This window comes from Triturus cristatus, chromosome 10 (assembly GCF_964204655.1).
Source record: "Triturus cristatus chromosome 10, aTriCri1.1, whole genome shotgun sequence".
Taxonomy (NCBI): Eukaryota; Metazoa; Chordata; class Amphibia; order Caudata; family Salamandridae; genus Triturus; species Triturus cristatus.
The window spans coordinates 120,839,913-120,860,792 of record NC_140593.1 but is presented as its reverse complement, the minus strand read 5'-3'; the positions used below and the strand labels follow the sequence as shown (position 1 = coordinate 120,860,792).

At 47.1% G+C, this 20,880-nt stretch overlaps 2 protein-coding genes across 2 annotated transcripts in view; one reads left to right on the top strand and one right to left on the bottom strand.

Annotated features, from left to right (window-relative positions):
- The window catches only part of CMTM8 (CKLF like MARVEL transmembrane domain containing 8), a 94,279-nt gene extending 78,471 nt beyond the window's left edge, over positions 1–15,808 (bottom strand). Inside the window, exon 1 of the mRNA XM_085630577.1 lies at positions 15,316–15,808. Within this exon, the coding sequence (XP_085486703.1) occupies positions 15,316–15,459 (144 nt within the window). The 5' untranslated portion in view covers positions 15,460–15,808. The remainder of the gene's footprint in view (positions 1–15,315) is intronic.
- Positions 1–20,880, top strand: part of LOC146788991 (uncharacterized) — a 144,483-nt gene that overhangs the window by 2,637 nt on the left and 120,966 nt on the right. The window contains exon 2 of the mRNA XM_085630579.1: positions 1,478–1,585. Coding sequence (XP_085486705.1) covers positions 1,478–1,585 — 108 coding nt within the window. The remainder of the gene's footprint in view (positions 1–1,477; positions 1,586–20,880) is intronic.

Here is a 20,880-nt window from a genome sequence, read left to right as displayed (position 1 = left end):
TAAATCAGCACATAATGCAATATATAATTGCAAAAATATCTTAATTCTGATTTTATATACATTTTGTCATACCTAATATCTCAATGAACATGTTTGAATTAAAGCAGAAAACACAAAGTTTGCAGGCAGACAATTGTACAAATAAATCTGAAAGGTAGAAAAATTCAACAGTTTGTTGCCAACTGTTGTAGCCTGGCTTAATTCAATCGAACCTGTGACTGCCTTTAGAAGTATGCTACTTGCTTAAAGAAAACGATAAAATAAACAGCGTTTTATTGGCTATTCTCCTGCCAAGCTGTCGGCAATTTATCTGGTAGTTTCTACAGCACACGCCACACCCTTACCGCCTCTGTGGACTAACGGCAAAACAATCTTGATGTATAAATGCACAATGGCAATGTAATGGGTTAATGTGATGTCAAAAAGAGAAGGAGCCGAACACACCTTAGACTTGTAGTTCATAAACAATTATTTATATAGTCTTTGAAACAAAATACATACATGGTAATTAAATAATCATCTAGTTTTAGTGAGTGGTGTCCCAGTGAAAAAACTGAACCGAAAACAATAGTGACATATTTGTGACATATATACAAGGTTTCCTATACTTCATAAAGATGACCATTAGGAGGTATATATTGTATGAACCGCGCTTTATACAATGATAAGTGCTGGTGTTTAATGGTTCGCTTTTGAAAACTGTCGACGGCGTTTCAACCCTGTGTGCAATGTAGGGTCTCTTCAGGACCTAAGATTGTAGGGACACCAACAACATTTAATGTTGGAGCGGTACGTGTTCATGGCATTGAGGGCAAATTTTTGTTCTACATGGTCCATATAGATGTTTCCTAGCTTCGGAGCAAAAATTGCTCCCATGCTGGTTCCAGAGCATTGCGGATAGTAGCTACCTTCTGAAACAAAATAGTTAGATCGTAGGGCAATGTTTAGAAGGGAGATGATAAATGTAGTAGGTACTAAGGTTGATCTAGGTCTGGTGTCTAATAGAGTTTCTATCACCTGAATACTGTCATTTTGTGGTATGTTGGTGTAGAGAGAGGAAATGTCGAGAGTGGCTAGCCAATCAGTCTCGATGTTATATGGCTTGTTCTCGACTAAGTTGATCATGTACATGGAATCTCTTACATACGTTTCCTGTGAGGGGACAAAATCCTTGAAAAAGAAATCTATATATTTACCAATCGGTTCTAAGATGGACCCACAACCCGATAGTAACGGGTGTCCAGGAGGATTTGTGGTGCTTTTATGAATCTTAGGGATGGTATATAGGACTGGGGTTCTCGGGCTCTCTGCATTAAGAAATTCAAATTCCTTCTTGCTTATAAAACCTTCCTCTTTCCCTTCCGTGGTTATTCTCAAAATCTTTTCTCTTATAATGTCTGCTAGTGGGTTTGTGTCTAACTTCTTGTAGTGTTTAATTTCACCTCTTTGTTTTCTAATCTCCCCCTTTTCTCTATAGAGTACACGCCTGGACTGCACAGTGATCGTGCCTTCCAAAACCTTTTATGTGGAATTTTCCTGTGGTGCCAAATTGAATCTTGACAGCCTACCTCTACCCTCACATGGGGTAAGTTTTTCACCATTGTGCATCACCGTAGTACAGTCATGTATATAATTTATCCCTACATATAGGAGTCTGGTAATAACACACTTCATTCTCTCACATATACTTTACAGACTGCTTTCTTCTTTCACAAGCATAGCTGCTTCATCATAGCCACATACTGACATTATCCCTCCTCTTCTTGTAGGTCCTGAAGAGACCCTACATTGCACACAGGGTCGAAACGCCGTCGACGGTTTTCAAAAGCGAACCATTAAACACCAGCACTTATTGTATAAAGCACGGTTCATACAGTATATAAATCCTAATGGTCGTCTTTATGAAGTATAGGAAACCTTGTATATATGTCACAAATATGTCACTATTGTTTTAGGTTCCGTTTTTTCACTGGGACACCACTCACTATTTATTTATTTTATAACACTTGTAAGGCGCACAGCTACCCACAAAGGGTTTCCCGGCGCCGGACCAGCAAAACACAAAACGCAACTGGATAGAGAGCATTTAAAGCACTTATTTGTCGAACAACCAGGTTTTTACACTTTTTCTAAAATTCATATAGCTTGATGATTATTTAACTACCATGTATGTATTTTGTTTCAAAGACTATATAAATAATTGTTTATGATCTACAAATCTAAGGTGTGTTCTACTCCTTCTCTTTTTGACATCATATTAACCCATTACATTGCCATTGTGCAATTATACATTAAGATTGTTTTGCCATTAGTCCACAGGATCCATTGTTTTTTGATAATAATTTAAGTACCCTGGTTCCAAGTGAGTAGGGTTCCCTTGTTTTTGGTTCTCGACACCCTTACCGCCAGCAACACTGGGTTAGGCAACACGTACAGTAGATGAGTTTTTGTACAAGGTAATCCAGTTCAAATTGTGGGGATAATGATCTGCCATTGTACTCAGTTGAGATGCACAAGTATTTTAGAGAGATGTACTTGAATGTATAACCCACAAAGTAATGGATCACACGAGAGAACAAACAGTCATGGAGAATGGCTTGGAACAAATTAATGCCCGTTGGTTGCCATGAAAATAGGTGTTGGAAGAGATATTATCGACCTATTTAACAGCAGAGGGATGAGTCGTTTGTGCTCAACTGGGACAAAAACGTCAGGTCCAAGGAAGGAGAAAGACAAGGGGAAGAACATGGAAGCAGTGAATAAGTGGGTGAGAAAACAGTAACTACAACGTGAAAAGTGATCATTGAATGTCTTTAGGAGATGTATATCATGTGGGAGAAAAAGAAAAGGTCTGAAGTGTATGTGAAATGGAACCTTTATATTCAGGATGTTCAGGGGAAAATGCAAGGTGGATAGAACCATGTCACATTAAATGACCACTATGGAGGAAGATTGCTAAAAGTGAGTATAAGCAGAGCAAGTGATGAAATGGTGGAACAATGACGAGAGGATTACAGGATGGGTTGTTGATGGTGAATATAAGGCTCCAGTGCTGTAATACCTGGGTTTTAGAGAGATATTAAAGAAACACAGCTAGCAGCTTTGTGTTATGTCACAGGTTTTGTGCACAAAATTACAATTTTATCAGTGAAAAGCTGCAAAATGTACTAACTGCATACCTGCACTACACCTGCACCAACCAAGACCAAGACGAGCAACAGCAGCAGCCACCTGAAGTGCATCCTGCTCAACACCCGCTCCGTCCACAGACACGCCGTCGAGCTCTGGAACCTGCTCGACACTACGTCACCAGACGTCGCCTTCCTCACGGAAACCTGGATGAACGCCTCTTCAGCGCCCGACATCGCCATCGCCATCCCAGACGGCTACAAGATCATCCGAAAGGACCGCATCAACCACACCGGAGGAGGCATCGCCATCGTCCACAGGAACACCATCCGCATCACGACCAACACCGACGACGCCCTGACAACCGCCGAACACCTTCACTTCCAGGTCCACATCAACCCCAAGACCACCCTCAGAGGCACCCTCATCTACAGACCCCCGGGACCCCGCACACAATTCTGCGAAGACATTGCCGACTTCATCAGCCCACACGCCCTCTGCTCCGCTGACTACATCCTCCTAGGGGACCTCAACTTCCACCTGGAGAACAACAACGACCGCAACACCACCACCCTGCTGGACAACCTCGCCAACCTGGGACTCAAGCAACTGGTGACCACCCCCACCCACTACGCCGGACACACACTCGACTCTGTCTTCTCATCCAGCAAGGACATCGCCTTCAGCCACGCCACCGGACTCCACTGGACGGACCACAGCTGCGTCCACTTCAGCTTCGGTAGGACCACGATCCACCACCACCAGCAACAGGTTGCACGCAGGAGCTGGAACAAGATCACAGCCGACCAGCTCATGACCTCCCTGAACATGAACCCTCCCACCAGCACAACGAACCCTAGCCAGGCGACCACCAACCTCACGAAGTGGATCAGCGACTGCGCAGACGAGCTCGCCCCCCTGAGGACCCCGCCCAGCAGACCCGGTAGCAAGAAAGCCCCATGGTTCACCGACGAACTCAAGAGCTCCAAGAAGAACTGCCGAGCCCTCGAGAGAACCTGGCGCAGAGACCCAACACCGGACAACATGACTGCCCTCAAGCTCGCCACCCGAAAACACCACCAACTCATCCATGCCAACAAGAAAACTGCATTCAAGGAACGACTGGACAACAACGCACACAACAGCAAGGAACTCTTCAACATCGTCAAAGAGCTCTCCAACCCCAACGCCGGAAACAACGACATCACCCCTTCGCAAGACCTCTGCAACTCCCTCGCCGCCTACTTCCACAACAAGATCGCGGACATACACAACAGCTTCAGCTCTCTACCGACGAACGCCACGACCGAACCACCGCCCCCCACCACCACCCTCCGCGCCTGGACTCAGATCAGCACCGAAGACACCGTCCGCACGATGAACTCCATCCACTCCGGATCTCCGACCGACCCCTGCCCTCACCACGTCTTCAACAAGGCCGACGCTGTCATCGCACCCCACCTGCGGGACATCATCAACACCTCCTTCGACACCGCCACCTTCCCTGAGAGCTGGAAGCACGCTGAACTCAGCGCCCTACTCAAGAAGCCATCGGCCGACCCGACCGACCTCAAGAACTACCGCCCCATCTCGCTGCTCCCGTTTCCAGCAAAAGTCATCGAGAAGACCGTCAACAAGCAACTGGCCGCCTTCCTCGAAACGAACGGATCCCTCGACCCCTCGCAGTCTGGCTTCCGAGCCAACCACAGCACCGAGACCGCCCTGATCGCAGCCACCGATGACATCCGAGCGCTACTCGACAACGGAGAAACAGCGGCCCTCATCCTCCTCGACCTCTCCGCGGCCTTCGACACTGTCTGCCACCGTACCCTAGTACAACGCCTCAGCAACATCGGAGTCCAGGAGAAGGCACTGGAGTGGATCATCTCCTTCCTCGCCGGAAGGACACAGAGAGTCCGTCTCCCTCCGTTCAGATCTGAAGCCACCGAAGTCATCTGCGGCGTCCCTCAAGGCTCCTCGCTCAGTCCAACCCTCTTCAACGTCTACATGAGCCCCCTCGCAGACATCGCACGCCAGCACAACCTCAACATCATCTCCTACGCCGACGACACCCAGCTGATCCTCTCCCTCACCAACGACCCCGCCACCGCCAGAGCCAACCTTCACGAAGGGATGAAAGAGGTAGCCGAATGGATGAAGAACAGCCGCCTGAAACTGAACTCAGACAAGACGGAAGTCCTCATCCTGGGATCCTCACCCGCCGCGTGGGACGACTCCTGGTGGCCCCCCGCCCTAGGCAGCGCACCCAAACCAACAGACCACGCACGCAACCTGGGCTTCATCCTGGACTCCTCCCTCTCCATGACCAGACAAGTCAACGCCGTCTCCTCGTCGTGCTTCAACATACTGCGCATGCTACGTAAGATCTTCCGGTGGATCCCCACCGAGAGCAGGAAGACGGTCACCCAGGCCCTCGTCACCAGCCGTCTGGACTACGGCAACTCCCTCTACGCCGGAACCACCGCCAAACTCCAAAAGAGACTCCAGCGGATCCAGAACGCCTCAGCACGACTCATCCTGGACATCCCCCGTCGCAGCCACATCTCCGGACACCTGAGAGACCTGCACTGGCTCCCGGTCAGCAAGAGAATCACCTTCCGTCTCCTCACCCACGCACACAAAGCCCTACACAACCAAGGCCCAGGATACCTCAACAGCCGCCTCAACTTCTACGCTCCCAAACGCCAGCTTCGATCGACCAGCCACGCCCTCGCCGCCGTCCCCCGCATCCGAAGAGCCACCACAGGGGGACGGTCCTTCTCCTACCTCGCCGCCAAGACATGGAACTCCCTCCCCACCCACCTCCGCCTGACCCAGGACCACCTCACCTTCAGGAAGCAACTCAAGACCTGGCTGTTCAAGCAGTAGCGGACCCCCCCAGCGCCTTGAGACCCTCCGGGTGAGTAGCGCGCTATATAAATGCGATGATTGATTGATTGATACCGTGAAGTTTTTCCGAGTTGCTAATTTTTGCTTTCTTGCAAAAATGTTTTGCAGTTTTTCTGCAAGCCGCCACAGAGAAGGAAATTGTACTTGTCTGATGAGTTGTTTTTAATCACCTCACTTTCTTGTCTGCCCTCCCGCCTTTGTTTCTCCTGCTCTTTCTCCATCAGCTTTATTCTTGTTTAGCTACAGCATGTTTTAATGATGAGCAGCCTGTTTACAAAGGACTCTTGTGAACAATACCAGTACTTAAGTCTTCTTTGGCTCAGCCAATTGCTTACCCTTCTCTACACAGACACCACACTTCTGGGTTACTCACCCCTCCTCTCTAGCTCATCTGTTGATTCCCCTGCCCATGCCCATGCCACTGGGTTTAGTCTTTTTTCAAACATTTTGCACTTTCACCAATCTCTCCCATTGCTTTTCCCCAGTGGCGTAACAAAACGTGTGGGGGCCCCGCCTGCAAAGTACACGGAGGGCCCCCCTCCATGGTCCACCACCTAGCACTTTTCCTGAGGGGGCCCCATGGAGCTCATGGACCCTCACCCCAGCTTCACGGGGGCTTATGTTACGGCACTGCTTTCCCCCTGCCTCCCTCATCATGCTCAGTATTTATAGTCTGGCTTAACCGCACGCCTGTTGGCAGACAATTATGTGAGCATCACTAGAGAGGGGCTTTGGATCTGCCCACATGTTGGGAGCCAGGACGTGCTTTGATTGGACAGAAGTTTTGTGCTACCACAAAAAAGTTCTTGCCTATCACACAGCTGTGATCAGTTTGTTTATTTATGCAGCTGTCTGAGCTTGAACTGTCAGGGTCACACACATAACACACATGACATCAGAATGCTAATAAAGCATCTTAGAAAATTAGATAGTGTATGGTGTTTTAATCTGGCAGCAGCGCAGATGGGAGGAGGGCAGTCACTAACCTACATGGATCTTTATTTTTGGCTCAACAGTACAACTGTCATCTGACCTTTTAACCTACACCAGCATTATTCTACAGTTCTTTGTTTTGATGCAAAAACATCCATTCTGATGCTTTTTGACTTGCAATGACTCATTAACATACAAAATTCCTTTAAAGTCAGACCTATTGGCATTGCCAATGCTGGTTCCCCCTTTTTTTTGCACTCGCTATCCTGCTTCTCCATTGTTTCTGTTCTCGCTGCCTCTACAACTCGTCGGTTCTCACGTTATCGAACCAACACCCCTCACCCACTCCACCGTTGCTCCCCGCTCCCTGTCTCATCCTATTGTTTTTTTCATGGGCAATTTCTAAACAAAAAAAAGTGTTAGGGCACACTTTTTAAAGTTTTATTAGTTTACCTTTCCAAGATGGGTGTCTGCCATCTTGGATTGATGAATTGAAAGAAAATGGCTGCAGCATCATGGTGCATGATACGTGCATGCATGTATGCTGATGCCGTAGTATCATGCCGCAAATGTGCCCATGCGTGATAGAACATGTGTCTGCATGCATCATTCCGCCTTTTTGCCGATAGTGAACAGCTTCAGCAAAAAGCTTTGGCAAAGCTAATAGGTCTGCAGTGGTAAAGCCAAAAGGCGAAACTTATTGGCTTTTCCAATACTTGTTGAGAATTGTTATGTATATGATAAAATTTAATAAACATATAAAAACATCAGTTTGTTGCTGAGGTTTTTTCACAAAAAGTCCACTTTTGCGGGTTTGGTTAGAGCACTCAGAAAACGTTTGCAACATATATGTTTACAAACTTCTGAAGAAAAAAGACCTCTGACTCTACTGAGATCAATATTTGCACTTCAGACACCTCTGCTCATGTGGTTACCATGAGTGTTCTTCATTCTAACCCAAAGAAGTCCGCAGACTAACACTGTTTCAGGCTGAAACATGTCAGGAGGGGAAACAGACAGGTGCGACAGGCACAGGTAAAAGCGGTAGGGCACGAGGGTGGGGGAGGGGAAGTCGACAGACGATGGGATAGGTAAAATTAAATTAAAACATTTTAAAAACCACTTACCTTGCGCTCGCCACATCAAAGAGTTGGCGATGCGGCGAGCGCAAGGTAAGAGATTTTTAAAGTTTTTATATTTTATTTTACCTATCCTGTTGTCTCTCAACTTCCCCCCACGCCGCTCTACCCCTACCTGCCCTGCCCCACCGCTCTTGCCTGTGCCAGCCGCGCCTGCAAATAGTGTGTTCTGAAAACGTTTTTTTGTAATTTTATCCATTGTGCAGCTCAATTACCTTTTTGGAGCCAGCCATTGTGGAGAGCTACAAACACTTTGTGTGATAAATAGTAACACATAAACAAAACTACCTCACAAAAATGTCCTGGGTGATCCTGTTCCAGCCTTGCTTGACCACACAAGCACTCAGCTGGGTGCGCACAGAGGAAACATGGCTGCCAAGCTGCGCCCTGTTCTGTAAGCTCTGGTGATCTTTCATCGCCCTCCGGGCAACAGGCGGTGATAGCTCTGTGAGGCCAGAACCATCACTCAGTGACGTAGTGAACTTCCGCCTCAGGAACTACAATGGGCACTAGTGACATAGCACACGTGCGCATGCGTGATGGGATATGTGTCTGGCGCTGTTTTGCTGATGGTGAACAGCTTCAGCAAACAGACCTAGGTCATCATTGGCAAAGCTGATGGGCTGCACACAGAAGGCTAATTATTGCTGCGTGGGCACCCTTCTGGCTGCAGGTCATCAGACATAAACCCACATGCCTCAGAAGAGTGAAGAGATGAGAGTCGATGGCTGGGAAAGGAGTGAAGTACAACAATGGAGAACGGGGAAGAGAAATGATAAATATTGGATCCAAGGGAATTTGACAACGTGCCAACTGGGCATAAGGAATACTGCAATAGTTTAGAGAGCTGGCAAGGGAGTGCTAACTGGTCATAGAAGACCCAGGAGATGCTCACTGGAAATGATTGCTGTTTTCCACATTATGTTATATTACGTTGCTTGATGCTTACATTGCACCCTTCTACCCCTGGTATCACAGTATTTCAGGATTACTGTTATGGGTTTGTTGGAATGTGGCGTATAGTTACAATATGAAGTGTATTTAGGGTATGTTTACAATTATCACTAAGGTTAAAGTTAGCACTGGGTTTGTACCCAGTGACACCTTCAAAGTTGGGATTAGGCCTGTGCTTATGGTTATGTGTAGGGTCAGAGTTTGCGTTAGGCTTTGGTTTAGTACTAAAATTAAAGATAGGGCTTGAGTTAGAGTTAGGCTTGTGTTTCGCATTAGGTTTCAGGTTATCTTTAGAGATTCAGGTAGTGTAAGGCTTGCGTTGCTGGCCATACTTAGGCCAGAAGTAGCATTCTGCACGCCCCTTGTGTATATTTACAACTGGTATTGGCGATGCGCATGTGTTTAGGGTTACGTTTAAGCATTATGGTTAGGCTTGCGCTCAGTCTTATGTTTAAACGTAGAGTTAGATTTAGTGTTAGGTTGATGCTTAAGGTTAGTGTTATGTATTTGTTTGGTGTTTGGTTTACGTTTAGGTTTAGAGTTACACTTGTGCTTTGTGTTTTATTTAAAGTTGGATTTGGAATTAGGATTGTGTTTAGGCTTTTATTTTCATTAAGGGTTAGTATTTCAAAGTGCTTAGGTTATTTTCAGTTTAGGATTAGGGCAACATTTAGGTTTGTGCTTAGTGTTATCTGTAAAGTTAGGGTTTGATTTAGCCTTTTAGGGTCATGATTACCTCTGGAGTTAGAGTCAGTTTTAAGTTTGTGCTTAGGTTACTCTTAAATGTAAGGTTCTTGTTAGTCTGTTAGGGTTATGATGGAAGTTGGGGTTTATGTAAGGTTAGGGTCAGGATCAGAGTTAGGTTTGCGCATAGGGTTGTGATTAGGTTTCGGGTCAGTGTTAGTGTTACGTTTGTGTTACTTCCAGGTTAGGGTTGGGGTTTGGGTAGGTTTAGGGTCATAAGTATGCATTCGATCAGTGTTAATGTTAAGTTTGCGTTCGTTTGTGGCTCTTAAGATTGGAGTTGGTGCTCAGGTTGTGCTAAGGGTTATAATTACATTTAAGGATTAAGGGTCTGTTAGTTTGAGCGTTATGGTGATGGTTAGGGCCATGATTATATTTAGGGTTAGCCTTAGGCCGGCTGTGCTAGTTTGAATGTTAGGTTATGCTTATGGTAGGGGGAGGGTTAGGATCAGAGTTCGGTCATGAATATGTTCAGGATCAGAGGTAGAGTTGAATTTGGGCTACTTCGAGGATTACGATTAAGTTGAGGATTTGGGAAGGATAACGGTTAGTTTTAATATGATTTTCATTGATTTTCTTAACTCTTAGATTCTTTATAAGATTTCTTCATAATCAATTCTTCACAAAGATATCTCTTCATTTGTGCATTCTTTATTGTCACAGAGTTGCAGAATGGGCGGTATACATTGGCATGGCTCAAACTATCTCACTCGCTCACTCACCGCACTCGCCCACTCACACAGAAAACGTATTGACTCACTCTCCCCACACGTACCCTTCACCCACACACTCCATGTACCTCCTTCATCCATACACTCCATGTATCACCCAACACACTTCACAAGCCGACTCACCCACACAGTCCATGTACCCTCTAACCCCCACATTTCACAAGCCCACTCACCCACACACTCCGTGAGCCCACTCACCCACACTGTCCATCTACCTCTCACCCGCACACTCCGTGAGCCCCCTCACCCACACTGTCCACGTACCCTCTCACCCGCACACTCCATGAGCCTATTCACCCACACCTTCCCCGTACCCTCTCACCCGCACACTCCATGAGCCCACACAGCCCACATACTCTCTCACTCACATACTTCACAAGCTCACTGACCCACACAGTCAAGTTCTCTCTCACCCACACAGCCCACAAACCCACTCACCCACACATTCCACGTACTGTCTCACCCACACAGTCCACAAACCCACGAGCCCACACACCCATTGACCTACACACTCCACGAACCCGCTGACCCACACGGTCCATGTATGCACTCACCCACATAGTCTACATACCATCTCACCCACACACTCCAGGAGCCAACACACCCACTATCTCACTCATTCACATTTATACCTCATTGAGCTGATGCAGAACATGTTAAATACCTGTTAAAAACGCAGAGGAGCCAATGGCAGCCCACCTTTGGAGCTTCTTAGGTGTGTGCAAACAGTGCTCTGTTTACCCAAGTGGCCTCCACAAGGAGCCGGCGAACAACAAACACATCCGCACGTTCCACCTCCACACAGGGCAGTGTTTGCACACCAACTCCTCCCCTGCTTTTAAACGGTGCAAGATCTACAAACCTGTCTTATCAAACCTCAGTGTCCCATTAATGAAGGGTGCAAGCTTTGCGCACTCACTGCAGACACTTTTCCTCCACTTTTTACTGGGTAAGATTTACACAAGAACAGTTTTGCGCCAAACAACGTTTACACAAGTGTTGCTTGGCTCTCCCTAAACCTGCTACTAAAACATTTTACCAGCGTGTGGACTGTTATGTGTCCATCTGTCTCGCCGTCCGTCTGTCTGGCTATCCATCTGTCTGGTCCTAGTCATCATTCTATAGAATGATGGTGTCCCTAACTAAAAAGTTGCTAAACCTAACTTTGAAATATAGTGCTTTAAGTGTGCCGGGTCCTCCCGAATGTCAGACCCGGTAGTAATTTGAAAATGGACATTGAAACAGGTCCGCATTGGGCCCTTTATCCCTGTTCTTAACATTACTGGCAGAAACACCGAGCAATTTCTGAGCAATGAATGTAAAACAAAATGTAAATTAATCTGTGTCAGCAATTTAGTTTCTGATCCTATTTCACGTTTTATTTCATCTTGTATTCGCTAAGAGCGTTAGCTGTTTCTAGGATGCTGTGTTTCTTTTTTTTCTGTACTACTCTTATTTAGTGCATTTGTTATGTTATGTTATTGGAACTTATAGAGCACACTGTACCCTACGGGGTCAACGCGCTGGCGGAGAGCACCCAGTGACAAACAGAAAGAAAAGAACCCCATGACTAAGGAAGATGGAGAGAGAAAAGCAACGTTTTCAGCAGTTTTTTAAATGCAACAAAAGAATTCGCTTCTGGGATGTAGGTGGGCAGGATATTCCACAGTTGCGGCAGCAGCCGCTGAGATGGACTGACCTCCCCGTCTGGCCTTGTGGAATCTGGGAACTAGCACCTGCCTGCGAGAGGAAGATCTAAGAGACCTACTCGGGGGGAATACTACTGAAAAAGGGAATTAGGCTGGCAAGAGCCTTTCTGATGCAAAGAGGGAGGATGTGGCCTAACGGCTAGAGGGTCGACGTCGAAGCTGGGGAATCTGGTTTGAATCTCGGCAGGGACGCTCAACGTCCTGTGATTCTGGGCAAATCACTTAATTTACCTGTGCCTAACAAAATGAATGCATCTGTTTATAAAACAACTGGTGCTCATGTAAAGCTCTCTAATACCTTCGGGTCTGGTTCGCGCTATATAAAACTAAAAATAATACAGAGACACTTAAACATAATCTTTTTTTTACTGGAAGCCAGTGAAGGGTTCGAATCCCTTCTCTTATAGAAAGCTGCCAATGGATGTACGAGATAAGTCGGGCAGCCGCGTTCTGAGTAACTTGCAGTTTGTTAACACAATAAACATTGATATTGAGGTACAAAGAGTTGGAATAATCCAATCGTGAGGTGATAAGGGCGATAATAGCTGATTGGCGCAAGTCAATTTGAATATAGGGAAAAGTCTTTCTCAGAGCCCTTATAATGAGAATGCAAGTACTCGTGCTACGGCTGACCTGAGACTCAAAGCTCAGGGTATTGTCAAACATGACGCCCAGGTTTTTGGAGGCTCTGACCTGGGTGGGAAGCGGTCGCCAATCCTCCGCCCATCAGATGTTAGACCAAATAGACTCCTGAGTGCCAAAGACGAAGACCTCTGTCTTGTCAGCATTAAGTTTAAGGGCGTTGTCTTTCATCCACCTGCTAATGCTAGGCATACAGTGATTGAACTTCGCGGCTACAGAAGTCAGGTCGTTGGAAATAGACACCATAATGGGGGTGACATCCGCGTCCGACAGTATTTGGAACCCAAACGAGCGCAGCGATTCAGCCATAGGAACAACATAAATATTGAACAATCGGACTCAGGGAAGAGCCCTGAGGGACTCCTCATGGTAGACTGAGGCACTCCGCCTTGAAGCCTCCATAGTTAACCAGTTGGTGAGAAAAGAGCGGAGCAGCTTGGGAGCAGACCCGTCGCCACCCATTTGCTGCAGCCGTTCAAGCATCCGTAACGGAGGAACGGTATCGAATACTGCTGATAAATCAAGCAGCACAAGAATGGCTGCCCCCCTCACCCCCCCCTCCGATCTTCCTGCGGTGAATGCCGTCAGCAGCCACAAGAAGAGCAGATTCTGTACTGTGGCCGCTCCTGAAGCCATTCTGCGAAGGATCGGGTATATCATGAGCCTCCATGAATTTGATAAGTTCTTGGTTAACACATTTTTCAAGAATCTTGTCCGACGCTGGAAGAAAGGATATAGGACGGAAGTTTTTAAGATCCTCCGGGTCCGCATTCGGTTTTTTCAGCAGTGGAGTAACAATGGCTTCCTTCCAAGCGGAGGAAATGACTGCTGATTGCAGAACGAGGGCATTTATTTAACCTCTAGGGGCCGTATTGCACATAGTGCCGCGTAGATGCAATGGAGTATGCGCCATATATGCAGGGCGTCTTAACTTATGCAGCAGGGGAGAACCAAATTATGTGGCAGGGTTGAGTAAATTATGCGTCAAGAAAAGCCAAATTATGCGTAGTAATGTGGCACTTGTTTTAAAGTATTGCCTCATTATTTTGTACTTTTCGCATTTGTGAACACTGTCTGGGCATTGCTTGCACCTCATTAGTACCAGTTTAACACCCAAATATTGCAATGAGCAACAGAAAGGTAACCAGTCAAGCTTTGCAAAGGGCCTCCCACTGTGCGGCAACACACATTGCTGCGTTTAGTAAAACGTTTGAGCTAGAAAATATTTGTTGTTGTTAAAATCTGCAGATTGTGCAGCAGATGATGGGTTATGTGGCAAATCTATAACAATGCAAAAATCGCCACGGCCATACAATCGCATAATTCCAGTGGCCCTGCCTATGTATGTGTAAAATAGACCGCAATGGAGAGCTCTTGAGTCATGGCTGGAGGCAGTGCGAGTGTCTCACCGTGCCTGTGGGTGGGCCCAAAAGGTTTTCAGACTACATGGTCATTCACTCCTGGGCCCGTCTACAGAGCAATAGATCTGCATTCTGGCTGCATTTGTGCTTCTGTGTGTTAAGGAGGTACACAGTTATCACAATATTCACAAGCAAAGGTAAAAGAAAATGTCGTGTTTACAGGTGATTGGGTGTGTTGTGTGTTTGGTGGTGGTGTAAGAAGGGGGTGTGAGGAGGTGCATTCAGGAGACAGTGAAAAGAGGGTCCTGAAAAGGAAAGAGATGTGGGGCAAGATATGTAGATGACGAGATGTGAGGACAGCAGGGCGTACACGTCTGACACAGAGTGAACATAACAGGAGTGAGGGACCGAGGCCCTCTAAAGACCGCGATCCCTTCCACAGGCCTCAGACATGTTTAAGTCAGTCTCAGTTTCACAATTTAAACATTTTCAATATGATTTACATAAAATCATTGTTGCTACTCATTTATCTGAAACAGCTAACAACCACTGACAAAGCAAATAGTCCTGGCTGGTGTTCGGTATATTTCAGTGTTTTTATATAGCTTGATGCGATGTTAGAAAGCTCAGAGAGGAACAAAAATGATGGGTGGTGGCAGAGTATGGCAATCACAGAAATATAGTTGACATGTTTAAACCATACCCTTAATTACACGTCCCTTTTAGAGAACCCCTCTCCCACATTGTGTACCAAAATGAAAGTCCCGCGCAAATATATATACACACTGACACCTATGTATAGTATATCAGTGTGATAGCGCCTGTGCAGTTAGACTTCAAAGCTCTATAAACTGCTGCAAAGATCAGTTTGTAATCAACAGGTCGCAAATTCAATACCGGCCGGTTGACACCTCCTTGTATCTTCCCTTTTGAACAGGAAACACATATATACTTTTCACAAGGGCACGAAACGACATGGTTTGCAAGCACTGTAACAAGAGACGTTCTCCGCGCAGCGCTATAAAGACAGACGCGTGCAGCAGCGGCGTGTGCTGGTACTCACTATTTCGGCGAGCAGGAGGATGCCCTGGGGCGTCTTCAAGAAACCCCGGTCGTAAGCGATGCTGGCGGTTGTGGAAAAGGTCTCACTCGGGGTGCTGGACGTGGTGCTCACGGTGTTGGGGCGCGGCTGTTCCGGATCCCCCATTCTCTTCTTGCGACAGGTGTAAGTGGGCGATGAACAGGGGCTCTGCAGAGGGCCACTGGCCTCAAGCACTAGAAAGACGCTCACACTGCACTCTGTCCAGAGTACGCTCTGTAGGACAGTGCGCTATGAGTTACTGGGGGTGTTCGCAGCGCCTCCTACCCCGGAGCAGACTTCGAGAAGCCTAGGAGCTCACTGGCAGGTATACGTCAGCGGCGTGGGGGGGGGGGGGGGGGCGGTGGGGGCGGTCCGCAACCAGGCGGCACTATTTTGAGGGCGGCCTCTATAATTTATTTGGCCATGGGCTGAACTGCACCACTGACACTGTGCAGAAGTCATCATGCGCTGCCGAGTGTTACCAGGCTGTTGGATTCACTATTGCGGGCTGCGGCTGCTGCGTTCACGTGACATGAGTCAGGACTGCACAGTGTGTTTGCTCTTGAGGGGAGACAGGAAGTTAAGGTACTGCTGAGGCAGGCGGGCGGGCCCCAGTCCGAGCAGGCGGCAGTTACGAATTGATTCTGTAGATTAAGTGGCAGTCTCTCACTGGTGCCTGTGCCGAATTGGGTACGGTGCCTGCGACAGGACCTGTTCGGAGAAGAGAGGTCACAGACTGTCATCTAGGAGAGACCGCTGCGTGGCTCACTGCGGTACTATTATTAAAAAGTTTTAAAACTAACCGCCTGACAAACAAACACCCAGCCTGTAGCTCTGCTCACTGCTCTCCAGGCGGGCTCGTGGGTGGCGCCGCGGTGGGTTCGGCTCCATTCAGATGTCCCTTGATTTATTTATTTATAGATTTAAACAGGCCCGGTCCACCCAAACGGGACCTCGCAGTGAGGGCTTGAAGGCAGGGGCGCAAGGCCATTTGGCTCCGAGTGCTCCAACCCCCAGTCGTGTGTGCGCGCCCGGGCTGAGACAGCTACCCGGTCTCGCACACACACACGGACAGTTTTTGAAATTATTGCAGCCGCACCCGAGTACATTTACATGTTAATGAGGCTTTGTTTTTATTTTTTCACCCCTTTATCTCCACATGGCGAAAGGGACAAATCCTTTCTTTGACAAAGGTAACCTTTGCCTACTTTCCTGCTGCGTGGATATTTCTTTTTGCGTCTAGCTAAATGTGTGGCGACCCCTGTTTCCGCACAATGGAATGCCACCCGCAAAGGTTGACTGGTCATCCTTCCTTCAGTTGTTTATGACTGTATTTGGTTGTTGAAATAGTACCAATGAGGTAAAATCTTTGGCCAGAAAGTATTAGCAAGTATTGAAAAAAAACACAAAATAAAGAAGCAATACGATAAAATAAAGTGCTCCATTATACTGCATGTTTGCCTTTTTTGCCTCATAGTTTGGTCCTCCCTTTCTGCGTCATTCGAGTGGCCAAGAAGATAATAAATATCATAATTCAAATTAGGCATGTCATCTTTCCGAGGTCGATAAAAATAGTCCTGCAGGTGACACGGCCTTTAATCCTTCTGAGGCTGCTAACATGATTGACATTCTACTAACTCCCCCCACTGTTCACCAGCAATCTAGATAATACGATGAAAGGGGCGGGGAGGGGGTAAATGCTCGATAATTGTATTATCTAAGCTTTTATTTGTCTCGAGGATTGTATTCACAATGTTCGCTAGACTTTTCCTGATAGTCATTCACATTTCACAACTAAATCCATTCCAATCTGTGCGTTCATCTGAAATGAAGGAAATCCCATCTCACCATGAAAAGCTCCTTTTTTGAGACGTCCCTAGTAGCCCAGATGAATTCTGGAATTCCATAGTGGTGCCATTTGGATGCCCAGTTAATGCCAATGAGCCAGTGATCTCCTGTACATGTGGTGCAGTCGATGTCCTTTGGGTGCAAGTTTGTGCACAAAAAAGAAATCGTAAAAAGCATAACGAAACGGATATTATTTAAAAAGCGCTCTTATTCTGGACTTCGAGGCGCTACAGCGTAACACTGAAAAAAAACGCCAACATTCTGTCCCGAAATACTTTGGAAAATGCGCTACAATGGTGCATATTGTGACAATGACGGGACTGAGCTGAGTGGACGTGGAAGAGTCTGGGTCAGATGTGGATTAGGGTCAGACGACCCAAGAAAGCACTTCCTTCGCGTCCCCTCTCAATTCACACGAGGCAGACCCCGCCCGAGGGCCAGGCGTACCGGACGCCGCCCGGGGGCACTCACGACCTCACGCCAAATATACACAACTCACTCAGCCTCTTTTTGTTGTTCCAACTGTTGGCCAAGTGTCCCATCCAGACCTCACTGCGGAAGCACACATCCCCTCCCCTCCCCAGCCGCCCTAATAGATTCTTTGCCCACTCAGGCACGCGCACATCCATCTTTAGCGCTGGTGGCGCCCGGTGCCAACATCTTTATTGGCGCCCGAACCAATGACCACCCTCCCCACGGATTCCCTCACTACCACCCTCCAACAGTGCCCCTCATCTCTCCAAAGCCCTTCTCTCACACTCATTTCATTTGCCTTATAGCGCTGTGCATACCAATGTAGGGTGTCAGAGCACTCTACATCACACACATTTTACAGGGAAAATTAATAATTAGTGTATAAATCCGTTTATAGGAAATGTTACTCAGGGCAATGAGAATTGCAAAGTGTAGAAATCACGTCGTCCATAAAAGTAGGTAATATATTTTAAGAGTATTTGGTCTGGAGAAGCACAACGTCAGGATTTAAAGCGTACCACAGAAGTTAGGGTTGGCTTTACTAATAAGATATGATAAGATACATTTTATAAAGCGCTCGAATGCTGCGGAGTCTTGGCGCTGGGAGTGTGACGAAGGGACTATACCATTGACAGCGGTGACTTAGTGCGTGGGGAATAACCAGGATTTTAGCAGTTTTCTAAAAAGCAGCCTGTTGGGTTGCGGTCTCATCAAGATGGACTACTGATTCCACAGTCTAGCTGCACAATGTGACAGACTCCCACCTCGCTTTACGAATTTTGGGGACATGAATGAGGCCTACATTTGTGGATCTAAGTTTTCTGGTGAGAGTGTACCATGAGAACAGTTTCTGGATATCCACGGATGCGCCTCCATATAGTGCCTTGTGCCATATAGTGCCTTGTGCACCAAACAGAGGGCCTGAAATTCTACTCGTTGCTGGATAGGGAGCCAATGTAGCGATCTGATACCAGCCGAGGTGGAATGGCCTTTCGGAATGTTTAGTAGCAATCGTGCCGCAGCTTTTTGTAATGATTGCAATTTCGTCCTCTGTGCCTTGTCAATGCCCATAGAGTGCATTGCAGTAGTCTTATTTTTGAAAAAAAAAGGGTCTACTTTCACCGATTTCCTAAGTTCCTGAGGAATAAATGGGAAAATCTTCCGTAAGGTCTTCAATAAGAAGAAACAGGTGGAGGTTAGACGATTGATCTGAGCTGCGAAGTTGAGCTGATCATCAAAGATCACTCCTAGGTTCTTGACCTTAGCTGTTGGACGAGGACATTCACCGGCCTCAGTCCGCCACCAGATTTGATTCCACAGAGCTTGGCCATTGCCGAACTCCACTACCTCCGTTTTATCAGTGTTGATCTTAAGAACATTTTGACTCATCCAGCTCATGATTTCCGTCAAGCAGGCATGAAAGCTCATGGCGGTGGTCTCTGGCCGCTTGGATACGGAAATGATAAGCTGCGATTCATACGCATATGAGACCAAAATAAAGCCATGCTCTCTGATGAGTCTGGCCAGTGGAGTAACATAGATATTAAATAGTCGGTGACAAGGCAGATCCATGCGGCACTACGCATGGAAGATGAAACGTGTCGGATTGTAGATTTTCCCAGGGCCAGAGCCGTGTTGTCAATCCCCATAGCCTTCAGCCGTCGCACTAACACCGTATGATTTATGGTGTCGAAAGCTGCTGGTAGGTCTAAGAGGATAAGGACAGCTCCACCTCCCCATCCCCCTGTCTGCGGATCTCCTCCGTAGCCATAATCAAAGCAGTCTCAGTAGAGTGACATGACCGAAATCCATGCTGTCTTGTGTCCAGCAGATTATTGGAGTCTAGGTATTGGGTCATCTCCCTGTTGGCTGATTTCCCAAGGACTTTGGCTTCTATTGGCAGGCATGAAATAGGTCGGTGATTTTTAGCCTCAGTAGGGTCCAGGGCAGGCTTTTTCAGAATCGTCCTGATACATGCTTTTTTCCAGGCACACGGATAAATGCCTGTCTCTAACACTTTGTTTAATAATGGGGTAAGATGTAAACTAATCTTCCTAGAGACCAGGTGCATAATGGCTGGTGGACAAGGATCATTCAGAGATCCTGATTTAATGGTAAGAAGAATATTGTTCACCTCCTCGTGAGTGAAGAACCGAAAACTATTTGGTTGGCACTGAGATGCCTTCTCCTCCAGTGGTGGCCTGTTACGGTCGTCCCGACACTAGCTGTGTTCAGTAGGTCGCTGTAGATCAGTTGTACCTTAGTCTGGAAGAAATTAGCCAATTTATTACAAAAGGCTAGGTCGGGTTTAAACTGATTAGTCTGCTGCGGCTTAGATAGTAACTGGATAGATTTAAATAACCCCCTAGAGGAGTTGTTCGTCGCCTCAAATTTTACTGTGAAATATGCAGATTTGGCTTTTATAATGGCCTCCTTGTATTCTTCTAGGGCTAAATTATATGCTATTTTGAGCGCCTTACTAGAATCCGATCTTCATGTTCGTTAAATTCTCCTAGATTTGGGCTTTATGATTTTAAGATCTAGGCCATACCATGGCGAGGTTGCCTGAGATCTTCTTATTCTAACAGTTTTTTCAGGCGCTACATGATTGACTGCTGTTTGAATCCATTTATCAATCAATCAATCAATCAATCAATGAATTTGTAAAGCGCACTACCTACCCGTGAGGGTCTCAAGGCGCTGTGGAGAGGGGGGTACTGCTACTGCTCGAAGAGCCAGGTCTTGAGGAGTCTTCTGAAGGTGAGCAGATCTTGGGTCTGCCGTAGGTGAGTAGGGAGGGTGTTCCAGGTTTTGTCGGCGAGGAAGGAGAAGGATCTGCCACCGGAGGTCGTTCGTTGGATGCGGGGGACAGCGGCGTGGGCGAGGCTGGCGGAGCAGAGCTGGCGGGTGGGGGTGTAGAAGCTGAGTCTGCTGTTGAGGTAGGCTGGTCCGGTATTGTGGAGTGCCTTGTGTGCTGGGTGAGAAGCTTGAAGGTGATCCTCTTGTCGACGGGGAGCCAGTGTAGGTCTTTCAGGTGAGGGGTGATGTGGCTGCAGCCAGGGACGTTGAGGATCAGTCGGGCGGAGGCGTTTTGGATGCGTTGCAGTCGTCGCAGGTGTTTGGCCGGGATTCCTACATAGAGTGCATTGCCGTAGTCTAGCCTGCTGCTGACGAGGGCCTGTGTCACCGTTCTTCTTGTTTTGGTGGGGATCCACTTGTAGATCC